The following is a 20,139-nucleotide window of genomic DNA, read 5'->3' as shown; positions in this document are numbered from 1 at the left end:
ATCAGACCTTGCCTGCATGTACAAGCTGCAGTTTCAAGTTCAATCCCCGAGCACTGCAAATTAAAGCAGGTTACACAGGCTGAGCTACCAACTCAAGCACTGTAAGCTGGGTTTAAAAGTGCCTTAAGAGCTCTCATCCTCCCAAGTGCTGTCTGTTTCATCTCACAAAGTACTTCGCTATGGAGGTGAAGAGCTTTATTGTTGCTTTAGGCATGTGGGAATAGTGGTAAAGGATCCAACGTCATGCTAGTCTCACTAAATCTTATTTTTGCAGCTTCTTTTTTTTTCCTGCTAAGCTTTGCATAGGATGCCCCCTCTCATACACTCACATCTGAGAGGATAATTTCACTAGGTGACTCTTTGATATTCTCTGTGTTCTGAAGGAAGGGGACGAAGGCAGACAGGTTGCACAGAAAGGCTGTGGCATTGCAACACTTTGCTGTCGCAAAAGCTTCGGGCCACAAACACTGTGTGGCAAAGCCCAGCATTGCCCTAGTCACCGCTGGCCCTGCACTGACCATCCCTGTGCCACGGAGGAAACCAGGGAACGACCACAGTTACAAATAACGCAGCAAAAGGGGTATGTATCCAGCGGGGAGTTAACTTCCAAACGAACTACCCTCATGTCCGTTTGGCCACACAACTGCACAAATACTCAGGCACTGGACAGCAAAGAGGTCTCCAGGGCAAAGGGCTGGGGCTCTCCAAGGCACCGCTGGTTCCGCAGCGGCTGAACAGCAGCGGCGTCTCCCAGGGGAAGAGCTCGCTGTCCCGGGCGGACGGAGGCTCCCGGCCCGCAGCAGCTCACAGCGGCAGGAGCAGCAGGGTTTGCCTCAGTGCTCCTCACAGCTAGACATGAGCACCAGCACCCGCAAGACCTTACCTGAAAACTCCGGGGCCAGTTTTGCTGAGAGGAGAGACAGAAGAAGCTCCCCCTGTCTCAGTGCCGCTCTCGCAAACTCCTAGGTATTTGGGGAGAGGGAGAAAGGAACCCCATCTTTCCCTCCTCCCCACAAACCGCTTTGCATTTAAAACTACCTAAAAAAACTGGACCTGCAGGTGCCTCCGCTTCTCCCTGCCTCCTTGGGAAGGGTGTCCCATGAGCCAGGCGCTGGGGCCCGTAGCGGGCGGCCAAGACAAGACACGGGCCGGAGCGCCGGGCCTCCCTGCGCCTCAGGCACCGAGCAGAGCTCTCCCCCTGCAGCTCCGGCCTGCAGGCTCCCGGCCAGCCACTGAGCTCCCGCCGGGATTAGCTGTTCACACAGACACAGGAGGCTCGGCCAAAATGATCGTAATTAATAACAGAAGTGTTAGAAGGAGGATTAGGCCTCATGTCCCAGAGATTATGTTAGTTTAATGATTAGAGGTCCATATTTGGGAGTTGAAAATGGCAGACTACTCACTCGTCTCTGAAGCACCGGGGCTGGCCACAGTCAGGGTGCCAGGAGACTTTAGCACCCTGAGTTAGGACAGTCCTTGGCTATAGTTAAGCCTCTCCCTGCCCACCTCTCTATCCCAGAAGCTGCCAGGAGCTGCAAGATCTTCAGGGAAGTTATCCCGCCGCTTCTTCCACAATGTCACTTTGCTACCTATGCCATGTAGTTTGTCCCTGCACTTGCCTATCCCTTAGGACACCATCAAGGCACATTTGCACTGAGGATCAGTGGGGAAGATTAATTCTCAACCTGAGGAATTAGGCATTTGGTGGGGAGAAGCCTGAATTCCAGAAAAGGAAGCAGCTTGCAAAAATGTAAAGCTGCAACTCCAGCGGCTTTACAGGGCTTACTCTCCATGCTGCCTTTGTTTAAAAAGTAGCATATCCATGTTCTCTATCCGCTCTCCCACACACAGCACGCTGCACGTCTTTCCACACTCCTCCCACCCACAGATAAACAGACTCTGGAAACAAAGCGCGAGCCGATAACTGTGGGAGCCCTGAAGGAAGAACAGGGCTATTCCCTGCAGGGAAGCAAATATACACATGTGAATTACGCTGTTTGCTGAGGATGCTGCCCTGGTCTCTTGAGGATAGGATCAAGTATGTCCTTTCTAATTAATTTGATTGTTATTTGTGTAACACATCCTTGTTTCTATCCACTGAGATTACTAATTGCTTAATTCTCTTTGATTTTTTTTTCTTTTTTGTTTAATCAGAGCCTTTCTTGTCGGGTAAAAGAGCCTGAAAGCAGAAATAACTGCAGTTTGCACTAACAATGTAAAGCAGCTTTAGAGTAAACACCTACCCAGCCTTCCACATCCCATCTAATGATCAGAAGCAATAAAATAGCTTTTTTATGAAAAAGAAAGGTCAATTTAGATGCACTTCTGTGGGAACAGATGCAGGTTACAGCCAAGAGGTGGGAAAGTTTGAGACACGCTTCTACTGGCCTAGAGGGGTTTTAGTTACCAAAAGGGGACCAGAATCACAGCAGGGTGCACTAATACATAGGAACAGCTTAGATAAGAAAGTAATCAAGGCAAAGATGACTAAGCGAAGCAGGCCTCAATCCTGCAAGCTATGGATTTTTTTTTTTTAATGGAGCATGATTTTTAAAAGAGATGTTACCAATGAATGTGTGTGACCGAACACACAGGCCACTTCCACAACTTCAGTCACACACCTGATGCGGCAAGCCAGTATTTGCAAAACCTCTCCTCCCAGGAAGCTCATATCTCAAAAATGGGCAACCCTAAAGGCAGCAATAAGTGTATTAACCACCATCCGAGCTGCTGTGATTAAGTGCTTTTTCCAATTGACTGTTCAATACAGCAGCTTTGTTTGCGTTCGCTCTTACCTGCTGATGTTGCCTGGCTCCCGCAGTGATAGACTTGACAAGAGTGTCTACTAATGGCTTACACATGATCTGCAATAAAGAAAGGGCCAAACTGTTACTGATTTGCTGACAAGACAAATTTGTTTTTCAAGAAAACACTATCTGTATTTTACACAGCTTCTTGACCAAGAAAAAGATGACAAAAGAGACACAAATGCCCAACTAGCAACAGCTGCTAGTTTTGCTAGCTGGTTTGAAAATTATCAGCTTTGCTCACACCAGCCCCAGATGAAATCTTGTTCACAGTGAAATAAAAATTAGCAAGGCTCCTGACCTGGAAAAATCAGGTCAGGATTTCACCTCCTGGGTTCTGCCTTGTTCTTGATTTAAGTCTGCATCTGCCTATGCTCTACAGAGGCACAGTCCCAAAGGCAAAGGAGAATATGCTGACCTAGACTGGAGAATGTCAGAGCTTGGGGAAGGATCTGATCCCACACACTCTGTGGGGAGAAACCACCATTTCACACGGATTAGGCTATTCTAACAACACCTGACAAACACCTCGACTGTGGCCCTACAACATCATCTATCAGACAGTGGAAGATGCAGCCCTAACAAGACATGGACAACAGTTTGCTGCACAGTTCACACATCTTCCATGAGTGTCTGGCTATAGCAACCACACCACCCAAAATGGCTTCTTTTTTGGGTAAGAAACTACTAAAATAGACAAGTCTAGCAAGTGGTTAAAACCTAGCTTTAAAACAGGCCAATACAAGGGTACAGCCTTTGTTTTATAAAAGGGATGTGCTCAAAGATTTAAAGGACAGTTTTGCAAGCAAAAGAATCAGAGGCTCTGCAAATCTGCAGGTCTTAAATGTGCTGCTTCAGGCAACAACATAGGACCTCTTTCCTCTCTGTCTCACTAGCCAGGGTTAGTGTTATCCCAGCCCATGAAACTTGGTGTGAGAAAGAATTCCCTCTTGGATGGATTCCCTTGCAGTACAGATCATCTTCCACAGTTACACAAGCCTACATCTCCTCCCTCCCTCCTTTCAGATATCACTTCTAGGAGGTCAATGATGCTTGAGAAAGGGCTTTTGGCAACTCACTGCATCACTCTTACTGACCTAAAAAAACCCTTAAGTATTGTACCACATTGCACTGCCTTCATAGGGGAGGCCAGTCCTAGGCATGAGTCAAGTTTGCAGGAAATTCCCCAAAGATTTTGGACACTGACACTGTTTAAACATCTTGTTTTGCAGATTAGATTACTCCATATCCTGTAGCCTCCTTAGAGAAGCTGCCTCCCTGCTGCCTGTGTCCAAGCTCTGTTCATCCACATTGTCTTGAATGTGAGTAGAAAAGTAGGGTTTCTTAAGGCATTCTATAAAGAGCAACCTTCTAGCTACCCGCACTCTCCATGCACTATCCCCAGCCCAAGCTGTAACCAAGATCCTGCTCTTCTGCAGCAGTGACATCAAAACATGCAGCACGAGGAGCCCAAGCAGATGAAGATCCCTGAAAATCTCAGAGCAGTTTCCAAAAGCCTTGCATTAAATTGCAAGTTTGTCACCCTGTTTTCCCCAGGCTTACAAGTGCACTTCAGAGCCACTGGAAAACAACGTACCGCACAGGTAGCAACACTTACCGGGAAGCGGCTGAAAAGATCAAGGAACATCGAGGCTGTAAGGGCACTGTTTCGCTTAGACAAGAACTGTGTCAGGGCTTGCTGATATATTACAGTCACCCTATCCACATCCAGGCTGCCTGTGCTCAAGAGCTGAAGGGAAAAAGCAGAACAAAAGGAAAAAAGACACCAGTAAAACACAAGGATCAATCACTAGCAATGAAGCAATTCATTTCTACCAGGGCACATGGAGATTTTTCCAACACCTAGATATCCTTAGGTAGTTTATATGATACAGGCCAAGTTCCATGAAGAACTGTCCATGAAGCAGCTGCACTGTGAACACAGGGTTCTCAGCCGTGATGATGTATAGAGCTACATATACTTTGCAGCTATACCCATGATTTCTAGGTCCACAGCAGATAAGTTGTAGTTCTGAGCAGAGATGCAAAAATCCCAGAAATGTGTAAAATAATATCCCCCTCTGGTGGGCAATGAGCAAAGAAGACATGCAGCCGCGAACTGAGACTTGTACAGTCCATATACATCAAAACTAATGTCACAGGGATGAACAAGGAACACGGCATCACATCCTGACTTTCCCTCCTGTTATCCCATTGCCAGGGAAGCACAGCTTTCTAGGGGAGAGACAAAAACTAATGTCCAGTAGATTGAGGCATGGTTTCTCACAGCAGTTGATAGATCTTTTGTGCATGTCTGCCCAAGCAATTTGTCCAAGGCTTTGCAGCAAGGTAAAGCCAGGTAAATATTGTGTACATTCACAGGCCAAACTCCCACTACTACCCTAGCTGGATGCAGACTAGAAGGGATCAGCGGAGGTGGATCCTAAAATACATGACCTCAGTTTCCTAGTGAAGAGTCTACACCTGGAACTTCTCTGAAATGTTTTTATATCTTTGGGAGAAAAAAAAAATAAAACACAGATCTCTCCCATGCAGACGTTGCTTATTATATAAAATTTCTTCTGTAGTCACAGGCTCTCCCCTAAATTTGGCCACTGCATCATAGGACCTCTAGTAGCCCCACGCTGCTGCTTATTTGGCCACTGCATCATAGGACCTCTAGTAGCCCCACTCTGCTGCTTACTGGAAAGCTCTAGAGCTCTTGCGAAGTGCTGCTCACTGGAAACACATGATGCTTCTGTGCGTCCCGTGCTGCAAAGCCTCAACCCAGCATCAGCACCAGCAGCACCGTAACAGCCAAACTGTGCCACTTCCCTCAAGCTGGCAATTCAGCTGAGCTGCTGGCTGCACCTTCTGCTGGACGAGACCACAGCCCTGTTCCTGCGCACATCCTCCCCTGGGAAGTTGCATGAAGATGCTGTGGAGCACCCTCTTGACCTGGCCTCAACAGCAACTGGATTGTGTATATTACAAAAAGCTCCAACTTTGTCTTTCTTACCAGGAAGGCCCAGCATAGAGTAAGAGTTGCTCAGACTAATACTCTTGGTCTCTCACTAAGTCCCAAAAGCACAGGCTACATTTTCTCAAGGTTTAGAATTTCCAGGTCTTCTCTTACCCTGAGGTAACCCGTTTTTTAAGGGATAATTCCTGCACATAATTTAAAAATTCTGAGGCAAGCATTAGAGCAGGCACAGAAACCTTGCTCCCTAAGCTTCTAGTGGAGATAAATGCCCTGGATCATCAAGTTTACAGGATCGTAAACTTCAGAGACCTGTGAAATTCAGCAGAGAGAACAAAAAGGGCAAAAGGGAAACCAGACAGTAAGGCTCTCTGAGTGATAACACCTATAGCACAACTGGCTGAAGAACATATACACAACTACCACTGAAATCAGGGCTGCTCCACTCTCTCCTCACCCTGAGCTAACTCAGCCCAAACCTCAGAGAGATCAGGAGTTCACTCATACTCATCTCTACCTCAAGGCTCCTCAACATTCTCCCCCCAAAGAATGAGTGACCAAAGAAGTTAACTGAAAAATAGCAAACTAACCAGCTGAACAGCATAAAAACCGATCACACTTTTTAGGTAATTAACCTAAGATCCGCTGTCCATCAGCAGCCCCTGGTGGCTGTGCACAAGCAGGCCCTGCAAAGACAGGAAGGACAGTGCTGGAAGTGCACAAGGAATGTGACAACTTAGGGCATGGAGAAGAAAGCCTGTGGATGGGTATCTGCAGGCAGCAGGTACAGTGAGCCTGGGTGAGTGATGCCCACTCAGAGAAATGGGGCAGTGCAAACTTACTGACAAAAACTCTGCTGCAGGAGCAGCCTGCTGTCTTACCTGAGAAGCCTGCGGGATGTTGTTGTCCTGTTTCTTTGGCAGAGGGGTAGGAGGAGTCAATGTTTTATCAGACACATTTCCCTTCAATACTTTGAGCAGGTATAAGGATGCACTAAGACAGAAATGGAAAAGGGGAGAAAGCAGCAGTTACCACAGCATCACATTAATGTGCAACACAGTGCATGTTTTCAGACCAGCCATGGTCACAACCCTGCCCACAGCACAGAGAGGTTCTTTTTTAGTACTCACCTGAAATAATAGAGTGCCACGGAGGAATCAGTGTGCTTGCGTGCTTTTTTCACAAGCCTCTCCACCAAGGCATGCAAATCTTCCTGCAGGGTATCCACCTTCCTGCAGTACTGTTTAGTTCGGCACAAAGAGTTCCTAAAAAAGAGCATGAAGAACAAACCATGCCCTAAGCACCTAAAGCTACTACCTGCAGAAAGGGCTCTGTGGAGCCCATGGTTATGAACCCTTGTCACTGAGCTGAGAGCAAACTAGAGTCTCCCATTGCTGAAAACAAAATGAGTGCTAGATATGGGCAAGAAAAGAGGCAGTTACTGCAAGCAGGGTGAGGATATTCAGTGCTCTTCACCTTCAAGCAGCTCATTAGGCAGCAGTCAACTCTCATCCAAAACTCACACAAAGTAGAATTGACTGCCTCAAACACTGCCAGCACAGAACTGCTTCTCCAGCAGGGGTGGACAGCAGTGCTGAAGATCCCACGGGAGTGCTGGGCATGGCAGGGACACAGAGGATGCATCACACAACATGCACTGCGCTTGCATCTCGCTTCTTTGCTTGTGTCTAGCTCACTTCTGGCCACGAACAGAGAGAACTTGGACTCTGCAAGAACTTGCACTCTAATGAGATGCTGGCAGTTTCAGTCCAGCCACAGCAACATCTCTGTAAGCGTGGGGAGTTGTTTGAAGGTCTGACAGAGCTCAAAGGCCCATGGAGATTTTCAGCAACACAGTCCTACACTTGTAATACCAACCCTTCGATCTACAGAATTCCACTTGCAAACAGGTTTGACACCTGAAGTCACCTAGATCATAGAACCCAGACAATAATTGTTTTTTCTGCAGTATGACTAATCACTGGCAATGGGGAACAGTTCTACATATTCTATAAACATAGAAAATCCCTTGCATCTTAGAAACACCCAGTTCCAGAGGAGAAGTTCAGTCAAGATCATTGGTGTCTATCAAAATCCCTTGCCTACTCGTTGAAGGACTAAGGACACTCACGTGAAGATATGGGCTGTTTTCTGGAGGAAGTCAACCTCTTGCTTGTCAGAGTCTGAGCTCATGCACTGTTCAATCACCTGAAGCAAGGGCTCAATGATGTCAAACACCAAGGGGTTCTCTGGCTGCTTGCTCAGGAACACTTCAATCAGATCCAGCACCTGCAAATATAGAGTTACTCAGCTGGGAACTCATGTAAACAGGGAAACATGGATCTATGCAGAGCAGCTCCTTCAGACTGGAGCAGGGCACACAGCAGGTGGAGGGGGTTGAAAAATAAAAATGCTAAAAACCCCATGGCTTGTTTACACCATTCAGTCTCCTGCCGAATCTGACACCAAATGTTTCTGTAAGACAGTGGCTGAAGCCATCCCTGGATGCTGAATATCCTGGACAGACCATGCTGACACCAGGTGGCCCAAGTTTAGTATTACAGACACTAATAACAGGTGGGAGTTGGAGCATCTCACCATGATCCTCAAGATTTTATTAACATAAAAAAAGGAGAAGAAAGCAAAGTTACCAGAGGGATTTTACGCACGTCATGCTACAGTATGCCAGGTTTGTCCAGTTCACAAAAACTGACAGACACCTATAACTTTGGAGAGGTGTGGAAGGGAGCTGAAACATTTCTGTTTAGCAAACAGAAACTGTTCACTTTTTGACAGGACAACCACTAGTTTTTGTTTAGAAGTAAGTATCTGAGGCTACATTTGCTGACCATGGCCTTACTGTGCCAGGTGCTGCACAATCTAGTCTCAGCCTCTAGAAGCTTACAGCTTAAGTATACATCCATGTTTTTAGTCTAGGTAGCTGACTGCATGCAGGAGACTATACCCAACAGGCTAGCAAGGCCTTCATACAAAACACTGATCTCCCACCTTAATCTTAAAATCCCTCCGTAGAATCTTCTCTTTTCGCATCCTGTTTCTCTCATCCTTCTTTGCCTGGATCCGTTTCTGCTGCTCCGCAAAGAGGGCTGAGATGTTCTTGTCAAGAGCCATCATAGCCTCATCATCCATCTCTTCATCACTCTCATCTCCTTCCTTCCGTTTTATAGAATACAAAAACTGCATGTTATTTCACGCATTTCAAAAATAAGATCCTAACGCTCACTTGCCCTTGACTGTCCTAACCCTGCAGGGCGAGGAGGAGCACAGGCATTTCGGGAACAGACTCGCAGGAGGGATTTGGCCATCTCCAGACTCCGAATAGCAACAGGGGGAGACACAATGGGAACTCCTGCTCATGCTTCCAATGATGCTCCAGTCAGGTGTTTCCAATATAGACATCATATAGCAGCATCTCAGTGTTTTAGTTCACATCAGTCTCATTTATGGCAGGCAAGAATCCAAGATACCAGGCTAAAATTGCCAAGTCAAAGCACTTAAGACCACTAACATTAAATAAGAGAACAAATTCCCACAGTTTTCTTTGAAGAAACCTGACCTCTTGCTTCAAGTGCCACAAAAGATGACTGTCAGGGCTCTCCCTGCAAAAGCTTAAGCAGAGTATAGGCATTAGATAATTTTTCACCACCCCACACTGCCCGGATACCCGTATCAAGCCAGACAGTCAAAACATACCAGCGCATTCCCGGCTTGGAGAACATTCATCAGCTGACTGCGGAAATTTTCGTCAACTTCTTCATTTTTATCCTCATCTCCACTGTCATTCTCTTCCTCAGAGCCATCTTCATCTGAGGAGTCCCCACTTCCTTCATCATCCTGAAAAGCAAAGTTCATCTCCTGAGCCCACTGCTCCATCCTTCTCACTTCCCAGGTATGTCAACTCAGAAACAAAATCACAAGCCCCATCCTTGCCTACAGCCCTCAGGTACAAGTGAGGACCCCTCACACAACAGGACAGATAGGAGGTCTGCACAAGACCTAAGAGCAGAACATAATACTCCTCTGACATATTAAATGAATCTCAAAAGGAAGCCTCCAAGGAGGACCCAAATTCCTCCTTTATTCTACTCTCCTTTTCACTAATGCTGAGAAATAGTTTATGAGTCAAATCTTTGCAGCTCTTAAAACTCGAGATTTTGAATCCAGGTGGTTATACATCACAGCACGATTCAGGCTGTGGCTGCAAAAAAAAGAGAGGTCCTGTAGGAGTTTCAGGACATGGTCATTTATTGCCAGGAAGTCATCTATTCAAACAGCCATACTTCCAACAAGGTCATAAGGTTAATAAACAAGCACTTTCAACATGATATTTGCACTTAGTACGTTGAAAATAAACATTTTCATTAAAATGAAAAAAAAAAAAACATTTTCATTAACATTAGCAGAGCAGCAGCTATTTTGTAAGACAGGAAATGCAATTACATCTATTACCACAGATCAGAAAGAGCAGATTTTTAAGCAGTGCCAGCCTGAAAAGTATTTGGTGCAAGTAATGATGCATCCATTACCGTGCCCTCTAGTGAAGCTTTGGTCTTCTTGTCCGATTCTTCCATCACAACAACTGCACTCTCTTCATCCTGATCTTGGTACGGGTCAAGAACCTGCAAAACGGGGAGGAGGGGGACAGAGAGTTTGCTTGTTTAAGTGTTTTATTTTGATACATTTCTTGTGCGCAACAGACATTGATTTCAGCACAATAAGCCAGGTGAAGGATGACATAATAAGTAACAACATTCATCTTTCTGGTTTATAAAGACACGTTTGTACCAGCTACTTATGGAAATCCATAATGTGCTTTAAGTTCCGTCTATAACTAAGAAAAAGGTGGAAAAAACAGAAGAGAGAGGAGACAGATCATCATTTTGATTTGTTACAAATTATATACTAGATGTATTGTATAAAGTGCCTGATGGCTGATCTTTGAATCCATATATTACTGTCTCAGAAGACATCACTTTACTCAGAGATGTGACCAACTCAGATTTTCAATGTCAGCTATTTTTAGCACTTCAGCGCTTAGACTATCTAGAAAAAAAAGAACAGCTACTACTTATATTCATGCACAAAAAACTACCAGTTATTAAGCCTGATGCAGGAATTTCCTCAGCCTAAAACTACCAAAGAATATAGCCAAAAATGAGTAGATCCCCAGCTTCCATAAATACTTGTACACTACTTTTAAAACTCAGTTGTGTATATGCCAGACCTGGTTCCTAAATCAAGAATCATTTAATCCCAAAACAGAGAATAGTCAGCAGACATGCTTCTATATCTGTTAAGGGCAACCCAGGCAATCAGTAAAATCCCCTCTTGTGTCTCACTTACATCCAAGATCAGCTGCAGGCCTCTCTTGGTCAGATTAGGACATATCCTTCCAAACACACTCTTGGAGATCCGACGTATGAGCAGGCTGGGCTGGGCAAGCAGAGAGAGAAGGATTTCCACAATCACCTCAACCCATCCTGGCTCCAAGTTCTCTGCATGGGAACATACAGCTATTCAGCAAAAGTGTATTATTTCATAGTGTTTCCCATCAAATCCAGAATCACAGCAGCCTGTGAGAAGTGCAGCGGTTTGAGAGAGGTCCACAAGCCCAAAAGTTTGGGACCCTAGTCTACATACAACCATGCCTTCAGAGACCTATGGGTGTTATTTTCACAGTACCTTCAAATTTATATAAGGATTTAAAGAGAATAGTAAGACCATAGTTAGAGAGGAAGTCAGAAGAACAAGCCAGGTTCTTTGCTGGTTTTGCAGAGTATTACTAATCCCATCCCATCTCTTTCTTCAAGAAGGACTCACCAGTGCTTGTTTTCTTGGGTTCCTTGCTAAAGGCCCTCTCTGTGCAGTCCAGAAGGTCACTCAGAAGTTCCATTGTTTCATCTGGATTCTGTTTGATAGAAAACAAACAACCCTGTGAACTTTCTGCTATCAACGGCAACAAAAAGAATATTCCCTGTATCCAAGGATTTCTTCAAATAGGTACAGATTAAAATCAGTTACAACAACTCCTTTGCTGAAAAAATATGCAAATAAGCAGGACGATTTCACCCATGCAGCAAGTCAAAGGCAAAACCACTGCTTAGGCCACGTTTTACCCTCACAGGTTGATGTCTACAGTCACCATAAGAATCACAGCTTATTAACTGCCAATTGTCTGTCTTAAGAAGTTAGAGGCTTCAGAAGATTGGATCTTTGAACACAAAGAAAATCTCTAGCTGAATGTTCAGAAAGCGCAGCAGCTATCAGCCTGTTGTACACCACTCAAATGCGTTTCAGAGGTGTTACCTTGAACAGATGAATGGCCATTAAAAGCAGAAGTTGCTGGAAAGCAAAGATTTTGGCACTGTCTGATTTATTTTCCTTCTTCTGTAAATTCTTCACAGATTGAAGTGTTCTGAGGAAAGAAATACTTATGAGTCTTTCTCTATTACAACAGTGAATCCTCTTCTGTGAACAAACTAAAAGCCACATCCACTACACCATTTTCATCATTTAATTTATAGGTACTGGGCTTGCAAATGTAAGATAAAATCTTAACCCAGCAATAGCATCTCACCTTCTGTGTAGCTTATGAAAACCTCTGCATTTGAGCACAGGCTGAATTCTTAACACTATAGTCAGGGGTTAGCCCTTAATGGGAGACTGAATCAGAAAAGGGCAAGTTGGAACAACTGGGAATTCAGAATAGACATTATCAGGAGGAAAAATTATCAGACTTGGAATGACTATGAATGAAAACAGAAAAGGACATGGCCACCTGTAGACATTTAGCACACAGAAAGAACATGAGTGGGGTGAAATGGAACAAGAAGGGTCCCAAACAAGTCCCCAGATCCCGTTCTCAGGTCCTGCATCCTCACAAAGGGAAGAAACAGAACTGCCACGGCCTGTGAAATGGTTCTACTACAGCAGCCAGAACAGTCAGAGGAGAACTTTGAAATACAGGCAATATGCTTTTATTGGCCCAGAAAGAGGCTAAAACTAGGGCTTTTCCACTTTCCTCATCCCAACAACTCAGCACCCAGCTTCCCAAGCCTCTCACCTCTCCCAGGCATCCTTCTGTCCCTTGGTAAAAGGCCTCACAGCTTTGACATGCTTCTCGTTGGAAAGCAGCTCACTGGCATATTCCACAAGGAGAAAGATCCACAGCTTCCCATCTGCAGTCACGCCATGGATGTGCTTCTCCCTCAAGGCTGCAGCCTTTGCTGAATCCCCCAGGACAGCCAGGGTGTTTAGCGTCTGAAGTAACCTGCAAAGGAAGCAACCAGCACGTTGGCATGAGCTGGACCAGGTGGCATTTTCCTTTTCAAAATGCCCAACACAGGTAGAGCACTTTCACCTCAGAGCTCTGGTCACACATGTCAAACCTTATTCACAGAGCCTAAGTTTCAACCTGTTCCAAGGACAGTAAGGGCACACTTTCAAACAGATCATATTAGGGCAAAAAAAAATATGGGGAAAAAAAAGAAAAAAAAAAAAAACCCATAACTCATTGTCATTAGTGTTGACTCAAATTTGTCAAAGCCAAATTGGGCACCAGTGCTAACAACTGAACCTGAACCTCTTGCCCTGCCATTTGCAGAGTGACCTTATCCTCAGGGAAGAAGACAAAATTCCATGCTTAAATCATGCAAGCAAAATCCTTACCCAAAGAAGTAGTTTGCTGCCAGTGAACGAGCCTGTTCATCTAGGGGCACTGATGGAAGGGCATTTGTCTCAGGTATTTGGGAAACCTTTTTCTTGGTCTCAAAGAAAGCATGGAAGAAGCAAAACCTAGAACAGATAGAAGATGAGAAAAAAAACAAGAGTCAACTTTGAAATAATAAAGCAAAAATAGTGCAAACCAAATAGAACACCACATATTTACCTAGCACTCATCCCAAGCTGTCAGATTTGTATTATATTCTCTAAGACATTTAAACTGATAAATATTATCAAGATTTGATGCAGGTATTAAAAATAATATTTTCAAAATAATCTAGGTAACAAGGAACCTTAAGCTTCCTGAAAAGAAACAAGGCTGAGTTGATTTTAGTGCCTAAATTACTTTGGCCAAGTATGCAGCTAGGTCTGCAGAATTTATTTCTGAAAACAGAATGCAATTTTCTAAATGACTAGATATGCTGGAGTTATTTCCACTGATCAATTTGTCTAGTCCCATGGAGACAATTTAGCTCTATAGCACTACCCCAGCTAAAAAAAATTACTCCAACTACATGTGACATTAAACTGTCTTTAAACCATTCCCACCTGGAAATGTCCATCACAAGGCTCTCTTCTTTCTTCACTTGGCTTTCAATGATACTAACAAGTCGGTGGATGATCCATTTTCTCAGTCGAGCCATCTTATGTTGAACTCTTTCAACAAGCAAGGGGACACAATCAGTAATTTGAACACTACACTAATTACACAGACCACACAGTTAACTGCAGCAAGAGGTGACACTAGATATAGTTCTGTGATTTACATCATTTGAAAGAGGCCTCCTAGCAAGCAAGCCAGTATCCACAGCACCAAGATAGAATATTCACTGAGCAGTGACAAGGGGCAGTGACGAGGCAGAAAAAGCTTCTTTTCTGAGAAGCTACAAATTGCTACAAGTTGCTACAAATACACAACAAATATTTACAGGCTGCTCTTGGGACATGGAATTAAGCAATCTGCTATGTAAGTCTTGCCCTGGCAGAAGAGTCAGATACCAGGGTTGATGTTCCAGGACACAGGAACCACAACAGAAGACCATGGCCTGGCAAAGAATCAGCTAGTGCAAACGCTGGCTTCCCAAACCAATCTTCACACAAGTGGCTGTACTAATTGTAAGTCAGAAGAAGAAGAGGAAGATCCATCATTAATGCACTCACGTGTTTGCATTTTCTTGGTTCTGTTTTTGACGGTTAGTTGAAAAGTCTAAGCAACAGTCCAAGTCTGGTCTAAGGAACATGTCTTTGAGCCAACTGATATATTCCTGCAATGCCAGTGGCTGCAGGTGCCTCACTACCCTCCAAATGCTGGGCACCACTGGATAACCTTGGTTGGTGAGGGTGGAAAAGCCGATCATCACTGCCAGCTGCTTCTCCGGATCATCACAGCCACTCAGAAATTCATCTACATACGCTTCCATCTCTGGAGCAAATTTAAATCGGTCTGGAAGCTGAAACACACAGTCCAAGCAGGTTAGAAAACACAGACCGAGCCCCAAGTGTCTACAGGAACCCAAAACATTGTACAGATTTGACTGCAATGTGAAAATTAAAGTTCTGTTAAAAGTCCTGTCTGAACATAAGCAAAACGATCAACTGCAAACCATCAACTTCATCTTACAGGCAGCCAAGCTGCTTCCTCACATACGTACCAAGAGGCAACCACAGAATTCTGTCATATTTGACATTCTCACAAGGGGGTTCACTTTCAGCTTAGTCAGACAGTCTTTTAATCTTCATTAACTTTGTATGTTTCCAACAGAAATTTAATTAACAAATGCTTGATGTATATGGAAGAACACAGCCTAGTTCACTTTGCAAGAGCCACGCAAAACAAGATACAATAAAACAACTGAGTCTGCAGATGAGCCCTGGAGAAAATTGTTCCATTAAGGGAAGCACTATGGTAAGCATTTTCCAGAGAAAAACAGCATTTCTGATGATGTCCTAGTACTAGGACAGAAAGACTGTTAAGACCCTCCTTTCCCAAAAAAAAGGAAACAACTTTGATGTCCATATCAGAGGTATTAGCATTAAGTTAGCAATGAAAGCCAAGCTCAAGTCTGTTCTTTATCAGTCTTCCTTTTTATTCTTCCTCCTTTTATTGCAGGGCTTATGTTGCTTGCTTTCTTACCAGGAGGGAGGAAGGAGTTCCAAAATCCAATAACCAAATCAAGTTTGAATTTAAATCTCAAAGTTGTTTATCAAAAACAGAAGTGAGTACACAAAAGCATGAGTTATCCCTCTTCACTGTTGCCTTCAAATGCTCATGCAGCAGCCAACACAATGACAGCTAGAAAAGAAGCTTCTGGACATGCAAAATCGAACACACTGTTAAAGGCTGCCGTATGACATTGTCAGTGTGCTGAGGGCAGCCCTTGCCCTGCCTCCACCAACATTAGAGCTTTCTCAGCAACACCAATGCAAGCAGTGGGTCAGTGCTGAACAATTTCAAAATCCCCTAAAACAAGTTTGAATAATAACACACAACAGGTAAAGATCAAATAAGAGTTTATACTCAGCCTGTTACAACAGGCAAACATCCAATAACTATGCTTTCCATAAAAGTCAAAGGTCTAAAGCCACCTAGACTGACTTATACAAAAACATCAATAACCAGGATTTGGGAGGAAAGATGAGGCACTTAGGGACAGTTAGCAGGTGTGGTGTTGAAGGGTTTACAGTTGGACTCAATGATCTCGAAAGTCTTTTCCTGCCACAATGACTCTGTGATTCTATGATTTGCTATTCAGTACAGTGTCTTTAACCCTGTAATGGTCTCAAGAGCACTTACCTGACTTGTTACCACATGTTCTCCATACTGCTGCATCACCCTCCCTTTAAGAACCATCCGTAGCTGATCCAGGGACAACAACGGGAGAGCACGGCCCAGCAGCCGGTAGCACATGTAACTGGATGGAAATAAAGCAGATTCTCAGGTAAAGGCACAGCAGACAAAGTACAAGCTTAACAGTATAAAACACAATTTTTAGAAATAGAGTTTGTATGCACAGGAGCTGTGGTGCTAAAATAGCAAAGCAGAACAACTCTCCCAAACCCTTAGAGGGAAACAGTTCTGCTTAGCCTAGAAAGAGCAAGCTAACAGCTTTACACCTGATGAAGTCCATCATCTTTATGTGTTGCCTTTATCAAATTTAAGCCCAAAGTAGTTAAATGTCAGAATTGCAACAGAAGTCTTACTGATAACTCCTGGATTTAGGCTATTAAGTTTCTCACAAATACCCAAACAATAAAAAGCAGATGTTATCACACTGTTCAAAAGAAACCATTTTTTCCATCCTACATCCTCCCACACAGAAGAACTCAGGCAAGAAACATAATAATCAGCTAGTACTGAGAACAAAACAAACAGACAAACAATCAGCTTGTTTTAAAACAAACCTCACAGGTCCTGATTTCTCCTTGACTAGCCCATTCTCCACAGCTTCTTTCCAGAAGAGCTCAAAGGCACCTTCCTTTAGTGAAACGTGTAGTAAATCATACCCTATGCTAGGCAATTTCTTGTCCTTCTTCTCAGATTTGGCAGCACTTTGCAGAAGTTCTACAAGTCTAGGGAAAAAAAGTGTGTATATATATATATATATATATGTATATGTGTGTATATATATATATATGTACACCCATGTATATATATATACATAAAAATATGAGAGATCTGACTTGAAAGACAATTGTTGAATGCCAAATTCATCCTGCTGAAGGGAGAAGAACATTTCTAGAGCATCGCATGCTGTAAACAGCCAGTACCTCTGGGAGGAAAAACAGAGCTATAATTTAGGAATCTGATTGTGAATACAAGCAAATATCAAAATGAAAACTACATTTCTCTCACAGCCATCCAAGTGACTGAGGACATTGCATTTAATGTTCCTTACTCAAAAACTTACCTGGGAATATTCTCTTCATTTACAATAGTAGGTGAGCCAAAGAGCTTCTTCAGCTTTTTAGGTTTCAGAACACCAGGGAACTTCTGTATGCCCACAAGCAAAAGATGCAAATTCTCTGGAGATTTGAAGGCTGAAGTGATGTCAGCTTGCAAGATGCCAAACAGAACCTCCTCAAACACAGCTTCAGGAACCTAAACAGCAATGCATTTTTCATTGGAAGAAGCAGTCCTCTAAGCAAAGTCCTCCCTCCCATCCAACACCTACTGTGTCTTTACCTCAGAAAGGATGTCAACAAGAGTTTTTGCAGGGAGATCTTTGAGGTATGCTTGGTGTTGTGCTAACTGCTGCAGAAGCTGGATGCTCTCCAGCAGAGCTTTCTGGTCCTAGAAAGTCAAAAAACGAGACTATATAGGCAAGGTAAAGCTGAAGGCACAAGTAATAATCACACCTGACACCTCTGCTCTGAATCAGGAGTAGACATTTAAAAAGCACAGCAAGCCTAAGTAAAAGGCTGAAGAAGTGAACTAGACTTGATGCTCCAAGTCCCATCTCATGCACTAGTCAGCCTTTCTCTCTAGATCCTCTCCCCATTTCAAGACAACTCCAGAACCATTGCTGACAAATACCACACTAAAGTTACCTTAATAAGTCGGCCGGATTGAAATAGAGCCATAACTCCAAAAAAGTTTCCAAAAGCAGCATTTCTCACAAGTTTCTGAAAAGAAGAAAGATCAGAGTTACAATTCACCCCGCTGATGGGTTAGATCTGACATTTCGCTATAGTTCCTATAGGCAGAAGAGATTGGCTGGAAGACCTGGTCTGCACATCCTTCCCTATGAAGGTAACATAGCCAAGAGCAAGGCCCTGCATCATGTTCACAAACCACTATCCTAGATTGTGTTTCAGTCATGTTTGCAAGTTTCCACTACAGCAAGGCAATTCCATCAAATTCCAATTTCCACAAATTTCCCAAGTCCAGTTGTAGGTCATTTGTCTTAGAACTACAAGAGCTATGGCATGCAGATGTGAAACCTTCAAAGGACAGACAGCAGCTCATCTAATTGCTCCATTGGCTGACGCTGCTAGGAGCCCACTTACCTTTTTCACTTTTTCAAGGTTGTGTTTTTCTTTGATCTGTTCCAGGACGCTGCACACCGGGATCTCCTCGAATGCCTGCAGCACCTGGGGAGACGGACGAGACGGCACAGCTCGCAGCTCACCTCCTGCGATGCGCTACGGAGCTCAGCCAGAGCTGAACGCAACACGCAATGCGCTTCCCGGTCAGGGAAACGCGGGCCTGAGAAAGAACTGGTCAGGCTTAAACACTGCCTGTTTTGGGAGTTGTTTAGGGGCTTTTGTGGTAACGGCATGACCCCAAATGAAGACGCAAGACCCTGGTCTAAGCAGGAAGCACCGGGGCTCATCCTCCTTAGCGGCACGTAGGTGGCAGCCAGGCCGGGGCTATGGGACGCTCGGGGAGCGTGGAAAGGTCACAGAAGTACAGTGAGAGCTGCCTTCCCTTCTAGGCTCTGCTGCCAAAGCGCCTGGGAGGAATCCCCGGGAAAAACTTGGGAAGGGAGAACGGGGCAGGGCACCCCCCTCCCGCAGCCTCCCCACGGCTACCGGGGACACTCACCTGCGCCAGGGCCAGGCTGAAGCCGGGCCGCGCTGCCTCGCGCGTGGCCGCCAGCCCCTCCACGAGCCGCTTCAGCGCGTACTGCAGCTCGTCCTCCTGCAAGGCAGAGCCGCGCTCAGGGACGGGGACGAGGACGGTGCCGGGGCCGCCGCCACCCCCGGCCTCACCTTGCCGCCGCCGCGCAGGTGGCGCAGCAGGCCCTGCGTGGCCGCCAGCCGCGCCTCCTGCTCGGGCCGCGCGATGTCCCAGAAGAGGTCGAGGAAGGCGCGGCCCTGGCGCAGCACCCCGCGCGGGTCCCGCTCCGCCGCCATGGCGCCCGCAACGCCAGCAGCGCCGCCGCCGCCGCCGCGCACGTGGGGCCGCCCGCCGGCCCTGCCCGCCCCTTCCGCCCGGGCCTGCCCGCCCCGGCCTCGCCTCGGCGAGGGGTGGCCCCTGGGCGACGTTGTCCCCGCGGCCTCCCTTCAGCACCACGAATTCGCCTCAGCTCCGGGACCTCCCCTCGGCCTCCCCTTCGAGTCACGTTCCCCTCCGCCCCAGGGTTTCCCCCCAGCCCCGGGCCTTTCCGTCAGCCCCACGTTCCTCTCAGCCCCACGGCCCCGCCTCGGGGACACGCGCCTCTCAGCCACCCCCGAGGCTTCCCCTCCTGGCAGAACCGGCACCCCAGGCCTCTCCACCCCGGCCTCCATCTCCCCAGGCCCTGTGTCCCGCCCGGGGGCTCGGTTCTTCGGCCTCTTCACCCTGGGGGAAGCGGGGCTGTGGGGCGGGCGCTCGGCACCCCGGGTGCGGGAAACCCCACTGCGGTGCTGGCCATGGCGAGCTCGGAGCCTCAGCCGTCCCCCTCCGGCACCGCGGGGACAGCTCGGCCGGGGACACCGAGCCCCACATCCCTTGCGACAATAGCACAGTAAAACACGACACTTTTTTTTTTTTTTTTTACACGCATTTATTACAAAACAGACGCGCGGGCGCGTTCCGAAGGGCGGTCAGGGAGCGGAGCGGCCGCCCCCCCCACCCCGACTTCTGGCCCGGGGCCGGCCATGGCTCCGAGGTAGCGGCGCGGTGAC

The 20,139-nt window shown here is 45.9% G+C and overlaps 1 protein-coding gene across 1 annotated transcript in view; it reads right to left on the bottom strand.

The window, feature by feature from the left end:
- MYBBP1A (MYB binding protein 1a) overlaps positions 1-19,386 on the bottom strand; it is a 44,806-nt gene extending 25,420 nt beyond the window's left edge. The window contains exons 1-23 of the mRNA XM_088529952.1: positions 19,243-19,386; positions 19,076-19,171; positions 18,538-18,621; positions 18,079-18,153; positions 17,714-17,821; positions 17,439-17,629; positions 16,933-17,100; positions 16,325-16,442; positions 14,692-14,981; positions 14,080-14,187; positions 13,477-13,602; positions 12,872-13,078; positions 12,115-12,223; positions 11,629-11,716; positions 11,152-11,303; positions 10,335-10,427; positions 9,502-9,642; positions 8,797-8,961; positions 7,919-8,076; positions 6,918-7,052; positions 6,669-6,780; positions 4,426-4,557; positions 2,796-2,864 (exon numbers count right to left, since the gene is read on the bottom strand). Of these exons, the coding sequence (XP_088386078.1) occupies positions 2,796-2,864; positions 4,426-4,557; positions 6,669-6,780; positions 6,918-7,052; positions 7,919-8,076; positions 8,797-8,961; positions 9,502-9,642; positions 10,335-10,427; positions 11,152-11,303; positions 11,629-11,716; positions 12,115-12,223; positions 12,872-13,078; positions 13,477-13,602; positions 14,080-14,187; positions 14,692-14,981; positions 16,325-16,442; positions 16,933-17,100; positions 17,439-17,629; positions 17,714-17,821; positions 18,079-18,153; positions 18,538-18,621; positions 19,076-19,171; positions 19,243-19,386 (3,069 nt within the window). The remainder of the gene's footprint in view (positions 1-2,795; positions 2,865-4,425; positions 4,558-6,668; positions 6,781-6,917; positions 7,053-7,918; positions 8,077-8,796; positions 8,962-9,501; positions 9,643-10,334; positions 10,428-11,151; positions 11,304-11,628; positions 11,717-12,114; positions 12,224-12,871; positions 13,079-13,476; positions 13,603-14,079; positions 14,188-14,691; positions 14,982-16,324; positions 16,443-16,932; positions 17,101-17,438; positions 17,630-17,713; positions 17,822-18,078; positions 18,154-18,537; positions 18,622-19,075; positions 19,172-19,242) is intronic.
- Between the last annotated feature and the right edge of the window lie 753 nt (positions 19,387-20,139).

The sequence above is a fragment of the Tinamus guttatus genome, unplaced genomic scaffold, assembly GCF_059628265.1.
Source record: "Tinamus guttatus ecotype Peru unplaced genomic scaffold, ASM5962826v1 Tinamus_guttatus_pri_ptg000356l, whole genome shotgun sequence".
NCBI classification, from domain to species: domain Eukaryota; kingdom Metazoa; phylum Chordata; class Aves; order Tinamiformes; family Tinamidae; genus Tinamus; species Tinamus guttatus.
Note: the sequence above shows the minus strand (reverse complement) of the source record. Positions and strands in the feature narration are given on the sequence as shown.